The sequence below is a fragment of the Penicillium maclennaniae genome (assembly GCF_028827695.1).
Source record: "Penicillium maclennaniae strain IBT 15551 chromosome Unknown utg000002l:1.0-2354659.0:1.0-2356205.0, whole genome shotgun sequence".
In the NCBI taxonomy this organism is placed as follows: Eukaryota; Fungi; Ascomycota; class Eurotiomycetes; order Eurotiales; family Aspergillaceae; genus Penicillium; species Penicillium maclennaniae.
Window position 1 is genome coordinate 2,119,177 of NW_026623214.1, and position 21,826 is coordinate 2,141,002.

Genomic DNA, 21,826 nt, shown 5'->3' on the forward strand with positions numbered 1-21,826 from the left:
TTCTTATTAGTGCTTTTTACCTCGCTATCGCTAACCTCGCCACCGCGAGTGTTATACGAAGGCCTTTTATTATTTAATAATCTCGATCAGAGATATTTTTTAAAGGAATACTAAGGACTAGCGGTGAAGGTTTACCCCGCAGTGTAATAAGCAAGTCTCGGGCCCGATTCGTACTTAAAACGAGGGTGTTCCCAGATAACTTAGACTTAGCAAGAATCAGTCTTGCTTCTTATAATACTACACTCTAGTCCAGACATCCTTCCTTACCTGACCGACAGGCTTTCTACCCTGAACACGTAGATTCTTTACATATTTCCTATTAAAGACCTTTATTTAGGTACCTTCTCCGGTCTCTTTTATATCTCTCTATCGCTATAATAGCTATAGATAACTATAGTAAGATTACCGACCGTATAGGGAAGCTTAAAGGCTCCTAAAATTATTCTAACTAGCTATTTAAACTTAAGCGAGCTCTTGAGTCTTATAGAATACGCTACTAAGAGATCCTTATTAATAAGGATTATCCCTAATTTATTTCTTATCATATTATCCCTAGCGAGCGTACTCTTTATAAGTATATCGTAAAGGAATATAATAATAGGGTATTACATAAGTATTAATAATAATTATACTCTCTTTTAAGCTCTTATAAGGATAATAAGCTATTAGCTATTATCTTTCTTAATATACTATCTATTTAGGAGCTTAAGGACTTTATTTATAAGTATTATAATAAATTAAATAAGGAATTTTAAGAGTAAGAAGCTATTATATTTATAGTCCTTAATATCTTTATCTTTTACCTTAATTATAATCTAATATAATATATTAAATAAACTAAAGACGCTTTTAAAGCCTTTAGGATTATTAAAAAGCTATATAGCTATTCTATATAATAAATTATTATTACTAAATAGGCTAAGCTTAAGTCTACTATCTATAAACTAGGCCTTTAAAGTATATAGTTTATAATAAATTAATAATATACCTATATAGAAGTAGACTAAGTACTAAGTAATAAATATCTTTCTGTCGCTATTTAATTCTTTATATTCATTTATATTATATGTTTTTACCTTAATATTATAGTTTGGCTTTAGGGTACCTAAAAATTCGACCTAAAGGAAAATAGACTTATAGAGAATGTCTTCGCTAACTTTAGTATTACTAAGGACTAGCGCTATAATAGTATAAAATAATATCTTACCCTTTTTTTTAATATTATAAAGAAAGGTACTTAGTAGTAGTCCTTATAATAATAGATTTCTTAGTAGTTCTCCTAATAGTCCTTGTAGTAATTTAGTTACTAATAGAAAGACTATTTAGGCTAATAGTAAGATTATTAAGCTTTATAAACTTCTAATAATTAGGGGGGTAGCTAAAGTAAATAATTTTATATATTCTATAATAAAAAGTTAGTATATTCCTTTAAGTAATACTTCCTTAATCTCGCTAATATTAATAAGTCCTTTAATAAGGGTATTACTACAGTAAAGGCGACTATAGAGCTTCTTATAAGCCCTAAGGATATATTTATTAATATTACTAATATCTAGATCGATTCTATCTGTAAAGGAATACTGAGGACTAGCGGTGAAGGTTTGCCCCGCAGTGGAATAAGCAAGTCTCGGACCCAATTCGTACTTAAATCGAGAGGGTTTCCAATTAATCTAGACTTAGCAAGAATCAGTCTTGCTTCTACAATACTACACCTAGTCCAGACATCCTTTCTTACCTAACCGACAGGCTTTCTATCCTGAACACATAGATCCTTTACACTATCGATATCTCTATAATCTCTATAATAAATATTAGTCTAAATCTACTTTATTAGATATTAGATTTAGGCGCTTTATACTATATAATACTAAATTATTACGCTTTTATTAAATATTCCCTATATAGAGTCCTTATAAAAGCTATAAATAGAAAACGCTTTTATATATAAGGCTTTAGCACTATTAACCTAATTACACTCAGTAAGGATAGGTAGATTATTAGTTCTATTACCTTAAAGAATATTTAGCACACCGAGGACCTTAAGAATTCCCTTATATTATATTATACTATATTCCGCAATAATAGTATTACTTATATACTCTTTAATTATTTAACCTTAATAAAGGTTAGCTCCGGTAAGATCGCAGGCTATAGAGATACTAATAGACCTGGCACTCACCCGCCCCGCGGGTCCAAGATCAGGAACCTCCACCCGCACCTCCGAGGGTCAGGGTCTAACCTCACCGACCCTGACCCTGACCCTGACCCTCCGAGGGTCCCTTGAGGGTCACCCGCGGAGGGTCCGACTTACCCGCATAAGCCACGCTTTACCTATTTAGGACACGCTTTACTCTTTTAGGTGCGCTGACTAAGCGAATTGACACCTAAAATGTTAGTTTTCTGCCTAAAAAGTGACTTTTTTGCTAAATTTAGTCACGTGTGGACCCTGAGGGTGACCCTTAGGGTCACCCTCGGAGGGTCGAACATAGAGATACCCGACCCTCAGGGTCTAGAAGTCGGACCCTCCACCCGCCAAGACGAGGTGCGGGTGGAGGGCTCTGGAGGGTCACCCGCGGGTGAGGGCCAGGTCTAGATACTAATAATAATCTTTATTAGTTACTATAGGAGATCCAGTGGGAGATCCAATAGGAGATCAAGTCTTTTATCCTTCGATAAATAAAAAAGAATATTTCCTTAATAGGAAATCTTAGGGTATGATATGATAATAGAAGAAGAATTAATTTTTTCTTGTAGAGAATTGCGGACATATTTATATCCAATCAACAATATTCTAGGCCTATATTAGACTTATATTGTTTTTAAGTCTAGGCCTGTCTTGCTTTGAAATTAATTATGTTTGCTTGTTCAAGACAGAAGTCTCTTCAGAAATAACGCAAGCTTTGTACGAATCGACGTTATGACTAACTTTAGTTCTCACCACCTGTTAGAGGCATAGACCGCACGACATTTACGAGATGAGAGATTTATTTCAAGCAAGTGGGGCATTATTCGTACGAGGCAAAACCTTTCCTTCTCGTTTCTTCATTCTTGGTGCCGTCAGACATTTTGGGGTCTGTCTCATATCGAGGTTCAAGTCACTAGCGGCGATGAGGCACCCGTAACGAATCATTAGAGATCCATGCAGTAGATGAAGGCGTCGAAATCTGTCGTGGGAGGTCGCTTTGAAGGAAGCTCATAGCGAGTAGCCCTAAATAGCTAGGCGCTCTTATTACTTATCTAACTTACTATAGGCCATAAAGTGTACGGTAGTATTCCGGTTTATTTTTCGACTGCCTTTAAGGTATCCGGAACTCGCAAAGGCATTTTCAGTACATCATTAGTCCTGCATGTATGCTGTAAGTTGTGACTAATCAAATCTGTGTTCTATCTCTTCCACGTTGTGTATGATCCCTTAAATTCTAGGTTCTTTACGTCGATAACTTTTTTTATCATTCTTTTTCATTACTTAACGTCCAGAGAAAGATGCTATGCTGCTTGGACGGATGGCGCTTATTGCTAAGAAGCGAAGGGAAAAGCAGGATATTCTGTGAATATCACACTGGCGACTGATTCTAACAGTCTACCACTGCCAGTTTTCTGGGTGAAGGATCCAGTCGCTCTCTTTGCTTGGTTCAGCCAATCCATACTCGATGTAACGAGCCTCCGACCATCCAAGTTTACTGATACTTGGCCATCCCCGTCGGAACCCCGAAATATGACTGTAATTTGTTAGTCTATATTTCCGACGCATTCAATAGCATGCCTGCGTACAGACTGCCTGTGGATTGATCAAAGATGATCTTCGAGAGTCTGGCCTGGCCTGGTGCTACCCCGCAACCAATCATCTCTCTTTTGAATATATCAGTATCCCCTCTATCTGGCTAGGATTTGTATGGACTTACTCATAGGCGGCACGAAACTCAGACCGGATGTCTTTGCGTGTGGCACCATCTAAGCCCCAGAAAAATTCCTCAGTAAGAGGCTCCCCGGGGACCTTTTCCCACACAAGGTATCCGATGTAGCCGCCAGGAAGGAGGCCGTGGTCTCCTTGTGTACTAACTGCGTGACCAATAAAACGAGGAGCAGCGGTACAGCGTCCACTCCGCGGCTGTTTGAAGCACTCTAGCTCGCCACACACTCCAGGAGGAACGGCCTGTCGAGCCAATGTGTCATGATCAGCATCCTCCGTTCCAGTGATAGGAATCTGTTTTGTAGATACGCATGAATGCTATTTGATTTGGGTCCTCTGTAAGACGGCACAGAAACAGGCCAACAGTCTTGGCTGATCCGCGTCCCATCTTGACATCGTTATCTGTCCGAGGAGCTGCTCTCTCCGAGACTTCCTCTGTAATGATCCACGTGCGGGAGATCCCTGACGAGGCAGACACGACTGTCGTTGGAGAAGCCGATAGAGCAGAAGGTGTGACGGGGGAGGATATAGCGCGAGAGATTTCGGTGGAGGGGGCAGGGGAGGTAGATTCTGGGGATGCACCATCCGAGACAAGGTCATATGTAGTGACCGTAGTGCCTACGAGGCCGCGGAGTAATCGAGCATCGAAGCAAGTAGTTCGGATAGAAGGTGCCATGATGATAGTTGCGAAGAGGAGGTTTGAAAAAGCAAGACACCGTGAAACTCTGGTGTCCAGCTTGGGGGAAAATTGATCTACGCATAACTATGTGATCATACAGATTGTCATGTGACAAATTTTGGAGATCTCCATCGCCGTCGCTGTCTGTGTGGTGTCGATTGATGTCGATTGACCAAGTGGAAAAAAGAGAGTATGGATATGTAGGGTAACAACAATACGTAGCAAGGATCACAGAATGGTGTCCAGAAGGATCACAGAAAGGTTCCCACAAAGTCTTTAAAGTTTTGATCACCAAGAACCAAATCACCCTCCATGACTCCTGGTGGCCGATTATAGAGAGCCTCGAATGGAAGCACCATAGGGGCGTTGTCAACTCGAGGGGCACCTACAACGCCACTTGAGGTGACCTCGACCTTATGGTGAGAGTACATCTGTTGGGAACCTGCAGTCTGCTGAACAAGAGGCGGTAGATATCGCTGGCGTAGGGAGTCGATGTAGCCTCGCGTGAGAGGGCGGGGTGAATTTGGCGGGGCTAATTCCCAAAGCTCAAACTCGACTTTGGTTCGCCGAATGCCAATAACTAACACTATCCGAACTTCTCCGCCGGAGTTATTAAACCACCATTTGGCATCTTCGCGGAGCCGCGGCAAAGACTCCGAAACACCCGTTTCAATCACGAATGTTGGCCAGCCGATAGGTTGTCCAGGGGAGGCACTGCGGCACGGCGGGGTGAAATATTGGTCAGCCTGCTTGCCCTTGCTAGCGGTAGGTTTGTAGGTTGTTGACATAGCCCATTGTCTATCGACTAAGGGGATTCCCATCGCGATTAAGTATATATCGATAGTCCGGGTGACGAGATCGGTAGTGGCGTCGTATGCATGCGATAGGACCACTTTGATGAGTCCAACAGTTCCCTCTAATTGAAAGCGATAGTCTAAGCCGGATAAGCCGCGATCATCAAGTCTTTCGATGTCACGCTTGGAGAGTCCGAGCAGAACAAGGTACTGGTTCCCATTTTCTTTGTTATCTTGGAGCGCCTTCAGGATATTCGAGGTGTCTTTCTCTAGTTATCTGAAAGTTGTAAAGCTCCGCATAACATATCCATGAGGGAGATTCGCCATTAGCGATGAGGGTCCAACGATAGCGGAGTCTGGGTACGACATAGTGCCGAGTCGGGGAGCACTTTCAACGGTCAGAAAAGAGAGAGGACATAACTGTAACGCGGAAGAGTTTTCAAACATGGGGACAAGAGAGGAATTTACCAAGACATTTACGCTGACAGTTACACGGCCTTTCTCGACTCTGAATGATGGAAGGAAGGAGCATCTGGGGATGGAGGAAGGAGCATCTATGCCCGCATAAAGCGAGCGTCATTAGTAAGTGCTTCCGCCTTAACCTGGACTAGTACCCAAGTCACCAGGAGGCGGCGGTTTGCGGCTACGGTCCGTCAACGTGGGGAGCACGCACCGTTCCAAACATTGGTCCGGGGAAATCAATCAACCTGCTGGGCAAATTTAGAAGATTTCAGTTATTATTCTGATCAAGGGCTAGAAGATGAGTACGTTCTTGAAGTTCCTTCCTACACAGCCCACTTTTGAATAGGTCGAGGGCTTATATATCTCTTCCGATACAGATGACTCTAGGCCGGGGGTGCACTGACGAAGGCATTCCAGTCAGTGACTTTTGGCGCCTTGAGATCTTTCTTTGACCACATTGCGAATCGTGGAAGCCGAGACTTACATATAATCTGGAATGCAACTCTAATACCGTGGACCTTTGCCCAACTTTATGTTTTCTCCTCCACTTCACATTGGGGCGGTTATGCCACTGTGGGTCCAACTCTTTCAATCCAGCCTTGCCTATAGCGCCACACTTTATCACACAACCAATTATAGTCCCTATCAAACACCTCACACAGCGCACGATGAAAATTCAAACCTAATCCCTTCAACAACCCTATGTTCAAGTGGACACCAAAAAATGACAAAAGAAATGATCAGTCTCCGATAGGGGGAATCGAACCCCCCGGCTGCCGTGTGAGAGACGGCGATGTTAGCCACTACACCATATCGGATTAGTGGATGATGAATTGGCGAATCTTGACAACACATTCAAATGGTTTCTTCTGTAACGATCTCCACGAGCTACACGTGACCCTCCATAGCATAGTCATTAGGAATCATTTCGATCTAGTTTTTGCTCGGGATGTTTGGTGATGGAATATTCTGATAAAAAGAGAACATTCACATCTACGTATCCAGCTCTGCCATCAATGTGAAACGTGTGCTTTGTTACGATGGTCCAGACTTGCCGCTCACGGATGCCCGCAGAAATATATCTTCGTAACGATGGCAACAAATATCCCATAAAGCGACTCTTCTGAACACTCAACATAATGTTCACTATCTTGCGTTTTGATTCAAGGGTCAATAATTCACAATGGGAATATAGCCACGGGGCCGGAGATGGGTTCAGTTGGCGAACAGCTTGTTGAATGCATGATAGATGTAAAGAAAGGGAATCATTGCATTGCTGGAGAGTATTCCTAGCACTCTTGACAGTTGACACTCACTTACCAGAATTTACAGAATGAGGTCAGTCTATGTATCACTTCAGTTCATTACAAATAAGCGCCCGTAAGATCGAAAGTTGTTAAGATGAAAAATCTCGTCTACTAGCTCTTCTCCACATCGCTGGTCTCGCCGGAGCTTGGCTTCTCCCCGCGGTCTTCGTGAATACCGGAAACACCGGTATCAGCAGGAACAAAACCATACTGGACAGCAGCCTGTTCGATCTCCTCATCGGTCAGGAAAGGAAGCTCCTTGGCTGCGCGCACATAGCTCATGTTCTCACAATATCCCTTAGCGAAAATCAGGTCAATCTCCTCCAGGGAACGACCGGCAGTCTCGGGATAGAGGAACCAGATGACAGGGAAGAAGCAAGCATTGACACAGGCGAAAAAGAGATATGTGCCCCATCGGATATTGCGGACCATGATGGGCGTTACCATGACGATAAGGAAGTTGAAAAGCCAGTTTGTACAGGTAGAGATGGCGTTGGCCTTTGCCCGGGTCTTGATCGGAGAAATCTCCGCCGGGTATAGCCACGGCAGAGGAAGCCAGGTCGCACCGAAGCTGGCAATGTAAATGAATAAACCAACTGCCGCACCTTTGGCTGGCTCGGGTCGTTCGGGAATCAAGCACCCAAAGGTCAGAACCATTGACAAACACTGGCCAACTGTACCAGCGAGGAAGAGCTTGCGACGACCAACTCTCTCAATGAGAAACCAGGACATGCATGCAAAGATTGAGTACACCACCATGTTGACACCACCCAGAATCATTGACATGAATTCATCTTGGCCCAGCGAATCCTTGAAGAGGACTGGTAAGTAGTAAATTACCGCATTGCACCCCCCCTATTTGCTGAAAGAATTGAGACGAGCAGCCAAGAAGCATACGACGGAAATGTTGTGTCTTCCCACCGGTGAAAACAGCTGACAACGGAGTATTCTTGGTCGCTTGGCCCGAACTGCACAAGTCAGCGTGGCGCTCATGAGTAGGAAACCAGGAGGGCAGATTTAGATTACATACGCTCGAATGGAGTCCAAAATAATGGTCTTCTGCAACTGCACGTCAGGGTCGTGAATAGACTTGGCCGCTAGAGCCGCTATGACGGTTTCACCCTCTTCATATCGCTCGCGAATAAACAACCAACGCGGGGACTCCGGAAGAACAGCCAGACTGGCGATGATAAAGATACCGAAGACAACCTGGAAGGCGATAGGGAAACGCCAAGTGAGGTCGGGAGGGCCATAAGAGGCTCCAAAGTCGATCCAGTAGGAAATCAACGTCCCGATAGCCACAGTGCTACCCTCAATACAAATGAGGAGACCACGGTTCGAAGATCGGGAACACTCGGCCTGATAAGTCGGAATTGTAGATGTGTTCATTCCATTTCCAATACCGGTGACCACTCGTCCGATGCAAAATTGAGCCAAGGAACGTGGCCACTGAAGGAAGTGACCTGTATTATAACGCCGAGAATCATCACAGTGGCCCCGAGCATGATTGACTTGCGTCGGCCAAGCCAATCCCCGAAGATGAGAATGAAGACCGCACCAGCCAGACAACCTGCAGCTTGTTAGAAAGGTTTGTTATGTTTAAAGAAGTAATCTGACGTACCTAGCTCATAGATGGCTGTGACAACCCCTGCATGGTAGAGTTACCTCTTGTTGCAGTAAACACGTCGTTGAAGGGTTTGGCATCGATGATACTGCTCATGACACCCTCTGTTGAAATTGCGGATCAGTATACCTCGTTCGTGACGTAAAGCTTGGTAGCATACGATCATAGCCGAACAACAGGAAACCCATCGTGGCGCTAGTAGTCACGGCTCTCATCAGCCACAGGCCGGAGAGACCGGCGAATTGAGGAGCAGACATTGCGAATGTTTACCGCCTGCTCTGAATTTGTATAGATAAGGTCTCTCAACTTCGATAACGCAGTCTGTATAGAGTGCGGCTTGGCATGAACCGGGGAAAGCCGATCTCCACAGATGAAGACAAAGGAGAGGTAGAAAGTGGTCGAGATCAATACCCGGAGTTGGGGCCGCTATTTAACGCTTTGCCTATGCGACTCTCCGGGGTTGTGGGTGGGGTTCGATTTGAACATCGAAACCAGATGGTGGGCGCCTGTCTCCACTTGATCTCACTGCATACAAGACGATATCGAACCGCAGGCGCATCGGATTGAAATCTTTGCGTGACGTTCACATGCACGAAGAGAAAGAAACGTATTTTCTTAGCTTGCGTCAGGACAGAGTGCCATGGTCACAGTCGGCAGATTTGTGTGGGCTAATGAGCTGCCAATGTGGTCATACTGCTTGGCCTACCCAAGCCAAGAACATTGGCTGATACTGGCCGAGGCTGGAATTTGCTGCCCAGGGTAAGTGAGCCGTGACGCCGAGGCGGAAGACTGCGCCATTTAAGCGGCAGATGGCTCTTGATCACAATCAAGAAACAACGGCGCTCTTTTGTCAGGAGCTCGCATCATCGTGAGGTTGGCACCTCGGTGAGTTGTGGTCGAAGACCGAAGTTTCTGAATACATCCTCAGGGCGCTAGGCTTCTAATAAAAAGCGTGAGTCCCCGACAAATTCAAGAGGAATATAGTCTGAATGAGCTTAAACCTCGCACAAGGACTTTCAAAACCCCCATGTCGAGAATGAGAGCGAATTAATCACTGATATGATCGCGCCATGATGTTGGCTTTAGCAAGTGAAGGCGAGGCATTTAGCCACCAAAGTCCCCTGGCCTCCACCATATAGGAAGGTTGAGCGGGGAAGAACTGGAAGTAAGAACAAGGAAAGTGGCGCAGACATCGCTAATGTTCGAGCACTTCTTGGCTTTCATCGGGAAGAGAGGGCGCAGGGAGCGCGGAGCGCCAGGGCCAGCTCGGCGGTGTCGAACCCCAATGGTAAAGTTCCTTGGCCGCCCTTGGCGCCAAGGTTCCGCCTAGGCTCTTTGACTCGATTTTTGGTAACTTGGAGCTTCACAGATGGGTGGTGTGTTAGCTGTGTGGTCGAAAGAGTCCATGTGACTCGATTATTACAAGTGCTAGCTAGAGCGCAATGTAAGTCTGAGAGACGGCCAAAGCTGGAATGAGTCAGACAACTTGTATAGCAAGTCACTTAACCCATATCTCACTAGGGGTCGTCTAGGACAAGGAAGTACTTGGAACGGTGGTCAAAAAAAGCAAATTTCATTAGGGCATTAAATCCAGCACTAAACCTCCGATATCAACTCAGAGAGTCGGATACATTGCAATTAAAGAGTCAATAATGTCGTCACGCCTCTCTGTGCTAATATCTTCGAAAGCATCCTGGACACTCTTGTCATGCTTCATAAGTGTAGCTAGCTCAATCGGCCCACTTGAATCCCTTCCATCCAGCGACCGCGTGCTTAGACTGTTGATCAACCCTGTAAGATTCTTGCCGTCTAGGAAGTTCTTCAAAGTATTCTTGACAAGGTCACCGACACCGACAGCCATCGTGAGTGTAAGGGTACGGAGAACGTCTGAGTAATAGGGCACATAGGTGCCGTTCCAATGAATGGACGTCGCCTTCGCTTGCAAAGTCAAGTTGCCAGTCTTGAGAAGCGATGCCTGTGACTTCAAAACCTCACCCAGGTTTCCAATCACTTTCTTGAGGTCGAGAATTCCATTCATGGGGTATGAATTGTCGCCGGGCTTCAATGTCACACCGCTCAGACTGACGTTGCCGATCGTAAGGTCGCCACTTAAGATATCCAGATTGAGAGTGCCCACTTGCAGGGTGAGCACTGTCGGATTCGGGAGTGTGATATTGCCGATGAGGTTTGTACCGTCGGATTTGGCTGGAAGGAGGAGAGTGGCATCGGAGATCGAGAGTCCTGAGAACTGGTTCAAAGCTGAGATTTGTTAGAAAAGTGTTGCATTCAATGGATAGAAGACAAAAGGTGAGTAGATCCTGGTGTTCTAGAAGCAGAAGATGTAAACACCGTGGGCGCACTTACCAGGAATAGTCACGTCTTTATTCAGAGTGACATGAGACTTCAACACTCCGAGATACGCGTTTGTCACGCCTTTTAGTGATAATGTTGTTTCCTTTTGGAACACGATCTCCCGAACAAACTCCCTCCAACTGGTCTGATTCAAAATCGGAGTGAAACTATCGGTGACGCCGAGAGTATAGTTGCCTTTAATGGTCTGCCCTGGGATGGGAAGGTTCGCGTACGGATAGTCGGGTCCGAATCCATCCTTGCGAATAAATAAGTGAAATTCAAGGGGGTCGATCCGCGCAGCAAGTGCGAGCTTCAAGTCCACTTTTGATTGTAGAGTCAACACGACCGAGTCCGGATTTGGCTGCAAGACATCGGCATTGACAACCCATAGATCAGATTTATTGACAACCATTTGTGCGATGGCCGGGATGCAGACGAGAAAGCTGTGCGAGGTGTCAGAGGTGATGAGTTCTCTCAACAGCTAGTTTAAAACAACTTACAAAATGGGTAGAAAGATGGCTAGGAAAATGACATTGCCGATGCAATAGAAAAGCCAGAATCGCTTCCAGTGTCGCTGAAACTTCTCCTTGCGTGTTGGTACTTTATGCAGCGAAAGACCACCGGCAGACTCGATCTTTTCCAATTCAGACGCAGAGACTTGATTTTCAGCATTGCTAGTTAGTAAAGGCCCCCGGTTGGAGCCCAGGACGTATTTTCCCTCTTTGGCCGACATGGTGTTATACGGAGATGCAGCATGCGACCCGATCTACCAAAGTCCCCGGGAAATTCACCTTATAAAGAGAGACGAGCTGCTATCATCGATTTACAACAATGGACCTGCGCGACAGAGCCCTAAAGAGGAATGCCCGTGACGATCTACAAGCGTAATGCGGGGATGCCGGGGGGGGGGGGCCCAAACCCAAATTGCATGAGTAGACAGCTCACAGTCCACTGATCCTCTCTGATTCCCAACTCAAGTGCAGGTTTGGGGAAAACACCCCGGGGGTCCATGCTCTTAAATCGACTTAACCTCCTCGGTATGTTGGGATCTCTGTCTAGACTTCGCGTAGCTTGTGATCCTATGCTCGCTAGGCTTTGGGTGACTTGCCGGCTTTGACCCTAACCAAGTGACTGTCTGCCATGAAGTAGCTTCTACTGGAGAAAATGTGAACTCCCTCGCATCTCTGTCCCTTGTGTTCAGGTCGAAACTTATCACTCAGCTCACATATTACGCCCTGATCGGCGAGTGACCTCTGGTCCCCTGGGTGGTGGTGCTCCACCTCGGTCCCTCTACAGGATGCAAGAGGGGGTCTTGCCAGGAATTTTACAAGGACCGGACCTGCATATTAAAGCCTTTTGGTTGGATTTAATTTGCTTCGTTTCGCTGGGGTGGCGTTCCATCACTAATGGAGATCTTGAGGGCGCAGGGATGTCTCAGATAAGACGAACTCCGCACCGACCTTGAGAAGCAGGTTCCCCTCTCGCAAAAAGCCACCAAATCATGTGCCTCACGCCACAAAAATTACCTAGGCTCAACAAGAATTCGCAGCTGAAGAGTCGAGAATCGAGAGCTCCGAGTCTCTTACATTTCTCGATGGAGTATGTGAAGACCCAAGATCTGCGTGGCGTTGATAGTGTTCTCTGATAGTGCTCGAAATGTGCAGGAAACATGACTTGGCTGAAGGCCTCCAGTGATGTGACGTCCGACGAGGAAAGCTCAGAGTGAAAGTGTTTGTTTCTCAATTTGGAGTTTAGGGATCATTGAGAAACGAATTGTGTAAGGGGAGACTGCGACTTTTGATGGACTGAAGGTGTGCTTCTGAATAGATAATCATTGAATCATTGGAATTTATTGAATGAGCCTTTGTGGGGATGCTCTGGTCTACAAAAGACTTGTACTTGTAGTCACAATTCAGTAGTCCCTCAGTGATGTGCTTCCCCACTTCCAGTGAGGTGGAGTTCGACGCCTTCTCTCCACTCGTGATGTCAACTTTAACGCCATGTTCGGTCTACTATCATTGCCCCTGTTCCAATGGGCGATAGGCGATAGGTTTAAAAAATGTGGCCCTTATTATTCTTCAGCCTGTTCATTCCAGTTCACCGTTGCCTAAATATATGAATGAAATGATTATTTAAACATTTTGTACCGAAACCCGAAGTCCTCCACTCGAATTTCCTGCCTGGCTTCTGTTGAATGAAAGCAATGCATCATTATCTACGATGCAAAGGCGCATTTTCGTGGGTAGTGTGCAATCAGAAAACGGGGTCGACGCTTGCAACCGGCTTTGATAGAACTTTGGCATTCATGAGTAAACTGTTCGTCACAATTAAGCACACGTCTCTTTTTGGCAGAACCGAACAAGGTAGAGAAGGTGATGACTTTCTCAAAACTTATACTCAAATCTCAAAGGATGGGTTGGGGCAATTTTACAGGGATTATAATGTTCATATTCATGATGCTTCGTGGCATTCGTGATCTTCAGGCCGTAGGGTAGTCGGAGCCAACCTAGATGGACTTCAATCTGAGATCTCAGGGATTATATCATAGAATAAGGCTAACGAAGCAAGAGAGTTATCCCTGGACTATGACGCATCCAAAGGGGATCTACGAAATTTTGACACGAGACTGAGATTAGAGCTTAAATGCGGCCAGCTCCGACATCACAATGTCTTAATCCCGTGTGTGACTGCGATTCAGAGGCCAATTTCCACGAGCAAGCTGCCAATGTCTCGCTGCCAGGCGACAGAAATATGTCCTTGGGAAATCAAGAGCTGCAAAGGATGACGGTCACAAAAGCCTTTCACATCAGTTGAAGTCGAGTTAAGTGAGCAAGGGACCATCTCGCATAATCCAAGCATCAATGGCTTTCAGAGCTTCCTGAGGCGCACTGCAATAATTAATTACCTCTCCGCCCTTGAGACCGACAAGTCGTCCGTCTTCGGTGTTGACTTGATACTGTCTCTCATGGCTCGCGCGCTCAGCTGCTGTTCCCTCGGCTACTTGGGCCATTAAACAAGAATCCAGTTTTTTTTTCTTGGCAGGATCAGAAAGCAACGCCATCGGGCATAGCCGATGAAGCGACCGGTCGCGAGATCCATCGTTTGATGGCGTGTGGTGTCTCTTCCGGTTACTAAATGTTAAGGAACGCGGTCAATGGCTTTGGAAGGAATGTGCCCCGGCGTTTGGATCTTCCTCTACGTTCGCCCACTGAGGGTCCGTAAGACCGGCGCCTGTTATGGTCGCCTGTGGGACCCGGACTGTCCACCCTCGATGAAATGAACGGCACACTTGATGCTGCGTAGAAATAACTCAAATTGAAGGGGCTCTTTGGGGGGCGAATGAGAGGCCAAGTGTTCCAGTCCTCAGGCTTATCGGACTTCGCCGTAGAAGAGGGCGACCGCATGCGGAACGGTGTAAAGTGGTATTGTTATCGACCATAGTCTGAAGACAACGAAACAACCTGAGGGTTTTATTCATTTTAGTTTAGTTTCATTTAGTTTATGTGGCATGGATTGAGGTGGAAAATTAAATACAATGCGTTAGTAGACGGGGACTGGCACCTCTTGCAAACCACTTTGCAAACCACTTGCAATCCGTTGACACTGGGCCTCATCTCGGATCCGGGTGTCTCTGTAGCAGTGTAGCAGGGTAGCAGTGTAGCAGTGAATCAGAATCGATGACGGATATAATTTCCTCGTCCATTGCGAGTCCGCAAGGAGACCCGGGACGGAACCACTGATTACCCAAAAGCGGCCCCACAAAAGCTACGGGGTTTGTCCCGCCTTTTTCTCTTCCCCTCATGTTCGACCACCATCCAATCGCCCTATCGCCCTGTCGCTAGAACCTCGCCAACATGAGCTCCGCCGTACCAAAAAAGGCCGCTGACATGCACAAGTACCTGAAACAGTCTCTCGAGACCCTGTTCAAGAACAACCGGGACTGGGCTTCCTCCAAGAGGAGCTCGGATCCGACGTTCTTCGACAAGCTTGCCGATGGACAGGCACCAAACTATCTGTGGGTAGCCTCACCCAAGATCTCGGGAGATGAGAGGGGGGGAAGAGGGACCTTGGGCTGCCAATCGCAGCGTTCATTCTTGGCTGACCCGATTTTAGCTACATTGGTTGCAGTGATAGCCGCGTCCCTGCCAACGAGATTCTGGGTCTCGGGGCCGGCGAAGTCTTTGTGCATCGCAACATCGCCAATCTCGTCCCCAATACCGATCTCAGTGCCATGTCTGTGATCAACTACGCGGTAAGACATCTACATGTCAAGCACATCATCGTCTGTGGCCACTATAACTGTGGAGGCGTCAAGGCGGCTCTGACCCCTGCGGACTTGGGGCTTTTGAACCCTTGGCTGCGGAACATCCGTGATGTTTATCGCTTGCATGAGAAGGAGTTGGATCAGATTGCGGATGAGAGCGCGCGGTACAACCGACTCATTGAATTGAACGTCATCGAGTCCTGCCGCAACGTCATCAAGACTGCTGCCGTTCAGCAGAGCTTCCAGCAGCACGGATATCCCATTGTTCACGGCCTCGTCTTTGATCTTCATGACGGTCTGCTGAAGGATCTTCACGTCGACTTCGAGAAGACCTTGGAGGACGTGAAGAAGATTTACTGCCTTTCTCCTTCAGCCCAGTCGGAAGACAAGGAGTGATATTTATTCAATATGAGTATTTCGGTTTCATTTTCCATCTCCAAATACATTATGCTTGTTTCCAATGTTCTTCTCCAATTCTTTTCCGAGGTGTCGTTTTCGCGTTTGAGAAGGCACTTTACTCTTCGACTTTAAAGTCTTCGACAAGACGGGAGGCCTGTCCAGTCTCCCCGTCGTACACAATTCCGTGTAGTTGTAAATTTCCCGTCTTTGCAGCGCGAGCAACCTCGGGAAATCGGCGCAAAGCGCGCAATTGGTCGAGAACATTCAATTTGACGAATGCTTGATCGTGTTCTGAGGAAGGGAGCTGGTCGATTGTGTGCTTATGCATTGAATGAAGGGAGTTGAGCTTGCTATACAAAGATTAGTAACTCCACCCGCGCTCAGCGAGTGGTCGTTCGGATACGTACCTTGACCAAGGCCCCTGCAATCCGTCTCGGGATTCCGATTTCACGATACCACACCCATAATGACCGCAAACCACGATATGCCGCACATTCAGATCGCTCACTGCATGCTTCACCGTAGTTTCGCAGGACAGGTCGCCGTCGATAATCATGTTGCCCATATTCCGCAGTACCATGATCTCGTCGGGCAGAAGGTCCAAGATCTTGGTTTCTTGGAAGCAGCTATCCGAACACCCGATCCAGAGAATCTGTTGTGTTGGCTGTTGCAGGCTGGGGATGAAGTCTGCCTGAAGAGGCGTGGCCTCGATGTTTGGGAACCCGGGCTGTCTCATTGTGGCTAGAAAAGATGCACTCGGTCTCACGCTGTACGTTGGCTTGGCTTGGCAAGAAATGAAGTCAGATGCCGCGCTGTACGCTGGTAAATCATGAGTATTGAAAGAGACGAAGTAAGTGGAAAGAGAAAGGAACCAGGCGGACTAAGTCGGAGCTTTAGAAGTCTTCGAGGCACGAGGTCCGCGGACATTCCCATGCGACATGAGCTCCGATTCCCGGGCGAGTTCTTCAGGAATGTCGGGGCTTTACATTCTCCGACAATCTCAGCAAATCAACGATGGAAGCTCGAGACGATGAACCAACTGATCTGAGGCTGAAACAATCCCCGGCTCCGAGAGTTTGCCGCTCTCGGCCGAAGGATGGTCATGGTTTCGCCTGTGTTCGGGCGTAACCCTGGATCCGACCAAGATCAAATTGTCGAAGCGGGAGATTGACACCATAAGACGTTGCCGAATATGCAAAGGGGCGTCTTCTCGAATGTCGGGCCGCAATACGTGCTCGTTTCCACGTTTCAACGTCTTGGCTCGATGTTGTGTTGGGGTTATTCCGAGTCCAAGGTTCATGCGCCGAGCTTGTGAATGGTCGCACCTCTTTTGCTACCGTAGCAAGAGCAAGCTCGGACAGAGATTTCTTACACAAAATTAGAATGAGAGTGGGCAGTATTCGGGTCGCGTTTGAGGGTGCTGTTAGATAGGAACGTAGATTCCTGATCGAGAGTCATCGCGCAATGCCATCCTGCGGATCAAGGTTTTTCAAACATTGCACTCCACCTGGCTATCGAGATCGTTCTTTCCTTTGGTGATCCAAGCCCACAACCTACCTGTCACTCTATGAAGATGAGTTGACTCTTATGTTTAAGATAGTCAATTCACATCGTCGGTAGAGGCGCTTACTCTCTACTCAATTCTACTAGACGGCTCACAACTTGTAACTCATAAAAGGGCCATAACCACCGCTCTTCATGAGTAGCCCATTCTATGCCTCTTCTGAAATGACAAAGATCGATCAAAGTCGATTTGACCATCTACTCAGACAAAGAGAAATTAAAATGCGAAACTCCACTCCATTACTACCGACCGCTATGAACAATGATATTAGCAACAAAAGGCTCCGAAGAGAACATAGATTTATTCGTCTTGGGAAAAATTGGGGTCTATGGTTCTGTTTTCCGGGAAATAAAAGTCGTCTTCGAGGTTTTCGAGTAACCTCTCCAGAGGAGAAAGGTCAAAAGCCTCCAAACTTTCATCTGAATCTTGAGTCAAGTCAACAAAATCAGTATTAGTGATGATCCGTGGAACTAGCCCCTGCTCGATCCTTCGTCGCTTGCTATCATGCGCCTCTGAGAGAGACTGTCTTGATTCGGCACTGCCGTCCTCGTCGTCGTACTCGTCACTGAGACCGCGTTCTCGCTTGACTCTAACCTGGGCCACAGATCGTCTATAGCGACCGTTTCGAATCTTGGCTTTGCGAATCTCATTTCGCACTTCTTTTTTGGCCTTATCATCAAGGCCCGCTCGATGCTTCACCTTGGGACCATCAAATTGTCGAAGTTGATACTCCTCAAGCAATGGAATTCTGGCAATTATCTCCGGCGGCTCAGGGGCGTCTCGAGGCAAACCGCGAGCCCACCGGGAGAATGGACCAGCGTAATTAGGCCCCTGGACGGGTCCATAGCTTCGATGCATCCTAAGCTGACCGGACGTCAGGAGCTCATTAGCCAATGTTACTCCATCCTCTGGCGATGATGCCGGCTGGGTTGCATGAATGAACTCGAAATCAGTGACATCGGGGTCTGCGCACGGGCTACATGATAAAATGTGAATGCCACCCCCGTAGTCACCAATTAACAGTTGCGACTTGTCTTCAGAGAAGGCCCCGCTAACAACATCATGGCCAAAATTTGCAGTATTAGCAATCAGTGCATCCTCAGGAGACCGTCGAATATCCCACTGCTTCAGGAAACAATCGGATCCGCCAGTATACAACTGGTCCATTGTGCTACCCCATAGGGCTACCTTCACTCCGAAATCTGAGATTTCACGGTCGAGGTTATGGTCAAGCGGCGTAGAGGACATCCCGTGCCGGAGGTTGTGAAGGATCTTACCCGGGTTACGAGTATCCCAGACGTAGGTGCTTCCGTCCGTGCAACTGGCTGTGACATAGGCCGTGCTCATTGGACATAGCGTGACTTCGTTGATGTCCAAAGCGGGACACGCAAATTCAGTTGTTACATTGAATCTATCGCCTGCCCCCTCATACTCGTATAGGCGCACAACTGAACGGTATCCACGTGCAAGTTTCGAGGATGCACTGACTCCTGGAGTGCTCGCAGTCACAAATCTCGACATAGTGGGATGCCATTTGATATCGAAAATGTTTTGTGAATCCGGTGAGAGTTTCCTTGTCGTAATCTCGGACTCCTCTATCTTCCATAGGCCTAAGTGGCCGTGTTGTGAGATACAGAGGTTGTCTTGTACCGGCTGCGCCATCCCACCAACGAGAAAGCGGCTCATTGCCGCGCTCTGACCCCAGGTCAAAACTGTTGGAGTAAGGTTTGCACTTCGTCGAATTTCCAGTTTGATAGGACTGGAGTCGGCCTTTTTGAGGTCCCACAGTCCAAACCCTTGAGCACCTGTAGCGACAAAATGCGGCATCCAGTTTGATAGAGCCATCACGACGACTTTAGAATCATGTTTCAGAGTTCGAATGCAGGAAGCTCGGGGAGTAGCCGTGACGTCCCAGATCTTCACGGTATGGTCGTAACTGGCAGAATACAACCGTTCACCAAGCCATTGCACAGCAATGACGCTTGAGAAGCCACGGAGATCCGTGGCGTTGGGATCCGAGGCATTCACCGAGGCGGGAAGAGGGGCCCAGTGGTCTGGCAATTCAGCTAGGGAACTGCGTACGAGGTCACCAAGGACAAGATTATTGGAACGGTTATACATATCGGGCTGAGCAGTAGCGCCCGCGGCAAAGCGAGTTCCATCTGGTGACCATGCCACGGTATTGATATCGTTGGAGGCGCCTTTCCATGACTTCCATAACTTGAGTTCAGAGCTTAATGTTCCTTGGATGCGACTGAGAACTTTTCTCCCTTGTATCTCGCGGCCTTGTAGTAGTTTCCTGAAATCATTGGCGGTTTGTGATCGACCCTTCGGAGTCTGAATTGGTATCGAAGATAAATCAGAGATAGGTGGATTCGAAGTTGGATGAGAGTAACCAGACACATCGCTTAGCTCTCCCTCGGAGTTACCACTGCCGAACAGGTCTTGTTCGAGTCTACTCTTCTTGTCAAGACCTGATAGAGTGCGGATATTGTAAGTTACCGGATCCTTTCGAGCCCGGGCAGAGCGACGCGCTCGCACTGTTGCGGTACGGGGTTCGGGGGACCGCGAAGGACTAGAGGACGATCTCAACGCCGAAGATGAGATCAGTAACTTCGCACGTGGCAGACTTGTGGAGCTTTCGCAGGCATTCTTTGCTGATGCTGAGGCCGACGTTACGGCTGTCTGGCCTGTGACTGGAGTCTGTGTCCGCTGGTCAACTTGGTAATTCTTGGCATCTGAGACCGTGACGTCTTTCCTTATGCTGACATGACGAGTAGGCATTCTAGCTTGGGAAAATGAAGTAGACGGATCATTTGGAGAAGACGTGAGTCGACGACTTTGCAGCGATGAATTTGAAGCTTTCCTCGGCTCTACAGCATGGATGGTGCGCTTCGTCTGCCATCCATCTTGAGTTGGTCCCGGTACAAGCATCGTGTGGTCATGGATGGACTCTCGCTTTGGCCCAGAAGTTTGAGTGAAAAGCGCAAGGAGCCGCTCGGCCTCTTCCACCACCGCTTTGTATCCATGATCATTCTCGAGATGTTGACTTGCAGCGGGAGTCCAAATGTCTGTGTCTGGATAGGAATATGCCATCATGTGGTCTGGTATCTATGACACGCCTTGTCAGCCTTGAAGAAAATCGAAGCAAAGATGCGCGAAAAACCTACCTTCCACCTTATGAGAGGCAGTCTCAGCTCTTGGATGATCACATTCCCACCAGTATTCCTTCAGCTTGTCGAACAGAAGGTAGGGTCCCCGGGTTGTGTGAGATGCAGCTCAATTTGGGCCAGGGGAGTGAAGGACGTCTGGTAACAATAGAAAGTTAAATGAAGAAGAACGGATTCAGGTCCATAGATTTGCTCAGCAAATGTGAAGTGTGTTGGGCAAATTTACAGCAAACGCTCAGGATGAAAGGTGTCGCGCGGAACGCGCACGCGTGCTCTGGGCGGTGAAGCAACTGCCCGATTGCCTCAAGAAGTCCATTCATGTGACCAGTTTTGTTCGACCAAATATCAATATTTTCTGTCTAGAACGATGATCATTGAAAAAGATGTGCCTAGGTCTAGAGTTACGCAATGTTTATGCTCATGCGGCATCATTCGGCGGACTCTTCACGATTGCACTCCTTCCCGATTGGATCATTTCTAGGATTTACTTTCGTACTGGTCGTGGATTGTTCGGAGTGCGAGAAGCGCTAGAATTAGGACTCTAGAGCTTTTAAGCTTCAATGGCGCCCATTGCGTAGACGCTAGGTTATCAGCAATGGGTTGACAAATTTCCAACGCCCGCGAACCGCCTTATATCCCGAGGAATGACCTTCGTATAATTGCTCGGTCAAAGGCGAGAGCCAAAAAGTGACATCGTCCAAATTAAGTGATAACCTCGCTCCTACTAGTTGGAAATTTCGCGCACCTACATGCACCTCTCTTATGATATATCACAGCGCCAAGAAGTGTGGTTGTATCTCTCTGATGGATCCTGCACATACCCATTGTTTCCTAACGATATTGCTTGGACTCATTTACCCTATTTGAAAGCCTTGTTAGATGCATTGTAGCGCCATGAGTAATATGTTCCCATACATGATTCGGTCACCGCCTCTGACCGGTGTTCCTTGCGCCGCCAGAATCTGTGGAAAGCATTTTTCAACAATGAGGTTTCTCCATAACTTCTTCCTCAAAATCGCCGGATCGATGCCATCAGCTTGTGAGACCTACTTCCGACCCTTAAAATATCGGGACGCTTGTTGAGTAGGTTGGACACGTACGAGGGCTCCCACGAGGAACCATTTTGACACAAGGTTGTGCTTCAGTCGCGCCATCTGATAGCACAAGGTTGCCTGTCATGAGCCCGAAAAACCGAGTCGAGAATTGAACAACGCCAGATATGAAGCATTCGCCTCCGAGTATCTGCCGAACTTCCCCCTCCACCTGTCCTGCGCGTCCAAAGAAACAGGGTGGATTGAGCG

General features: G+C 47.2%; 8 protein-coding genes across 8 annotated transcripts; 1 reads left to right on the forward strand and 7 right to left on the reverse strand.

Annotated features, from left to right (window-relative positions):
* Positions 1-3,580: 3,580 nt before the first annotated feature.
* N7477_002010 (uncharacterized protein) lies at positions 3,581-4,586 on the reverse strand (the record flags this gene model as incomplete). The annotated part of the gene is made up of 4 exons (XM_056963673.1): positions 3,581-3,719; positions 3,772-3,849; positions 3,903-4,204; positions 4,275-4,586. The coding sequence occupies 4 exons, from the start codon at positions 4,584-4,586 to the stop codon at positions 3,581-3,583; spliced, it is 831 nt and encodes a 276-aa protein (XP_056826592.1).
* A 254-nt stretch (positions 4,587-4,840) lies between these two features.
* N7477_002011 (uncharacterized protein) lies at positions 4,841-5,830 on the reverse strand (the record flags this gene model as incomplete). Its single annotated transcript, XM_056963674.1, has 2 exons — positions 4,841-5,650; positions 5,687-5,830. The coding sequence occupies 2 exons, from the start codon at positions 5,828-5,830 to the stop codon at positions 4,841-4,843; spliced, it is 954 nt and encodes a 317-aa protein (XP_056826593.1).
* Positions 5,831-7,263: 1,433 nt separating this feature from the next.
* On the reverse strand, positions 7,264-9,033 carry N7477_002012 (uncharacterized protein; the record flags this gene model as incomplete). Its single annotated transcript, XM_056963675.1, has 6 exons — positions 7,264-7,973; positions 8,050-8,120; positions 8,183-8,511; positions 8,556-8,722; positions 8,774-8,800; positions 8,937-9,033. 6 exons carry the CDS (start codon positions 9,031-9,033, stop codon positions 7,264-7,266), a joined length of 1,401 nt encoding a protein of 466 aa, XP_056826594.1.
* A 1,358-nt stretch (positions 9,034-10,391) lies between these two features.
* On the reverse strand, positions 10,392-11,861 carry N7477_002013 (DUF3712 domain-containing protein; the record flags this gene model as incomplete). The annotated part of the gene is made up of 3 exons (XM_056963676.1): positions 10,392-11,035; positions 11,141-11,571; positions 11,629-11,861. 3 exons carry the CDS (start codon positions 11,859-11,861, stop codon positions 10,392-10,394), a joined length of 1,308 nt encoding a protein of 435 aa, XP_056826595.1.
* A 2,088-nt stretch (positions 11,862-13,949) lies between these two features.
* On the reverse strand, positions 13,950-14,138 carry N7477_002014 (uncharacterized protein; the record flags this gene model as incomplete). The annotated part of the gene is made up of 1 exon (XM_056963677.1): positions 13,950-14,138. One exon carries the CDS (start codon positions 14,136-14,138, stop codon positions 13,950-13,952), a length of 189 nt encoding a protein of 62 aa, XP_056826596.1.
* Positions 14,139-14,982: 844 nt separating this feature from the next.
* On the forward strand, positions 14,983-15,788 carry N7477_002015 (carbonic anhydrase; the record flags this gene model as incomplete). Its single annotated transcript, XM_056963678.1, has 2 exons — positions 14,983-15,143; positions 15,242-15,788. The coding sequence occupies 2 exons, from the start codon at positions 14,983-14,985 to the stop codon at positions 15,786-15,788; spliced, it is 708 nt and encodes a 235-aa protein (XP_056826597.1).
* A 118-nt stretch (positions 15,789-15,906) lies between these two features.
* On the reverse strand, positions 15,907-16,527 carry N7477_002016 (putative carbonate dehydratase; the record flags this gene model as incomplete). Its single annotated transcript, XM_056963679.1, has 2 exons — positions 15,907-16,141; positions 16,199-16,527. 2 exons carry the CDS (start codon positions 16,525-16,527, stop codon positions 15,907-15,909), a joined length of 564 nt encoding a protein of 187 aa, XP_056826598.1.
* A 1,128-nt stretch (positions 16,528-17,655) lies between these two features.
* On the reverse strand, positions 17,656-20,451 carry N7477_002017 (WD repeat protein; the record flags this gene model as incomplete). Its single annotated transcript, XM_056963680.1, has 1 exon — positions 17,656-20,451. One exon carries the CDS (start codon positions 20,449-20,451, stop codon positions 17,656-17,658), a length of 2,796 nt encoding a protein of 931 aa, XP_056826599.1.
* Positions 20,452-21,826: the final 1,375 nt, after the last annotated feature.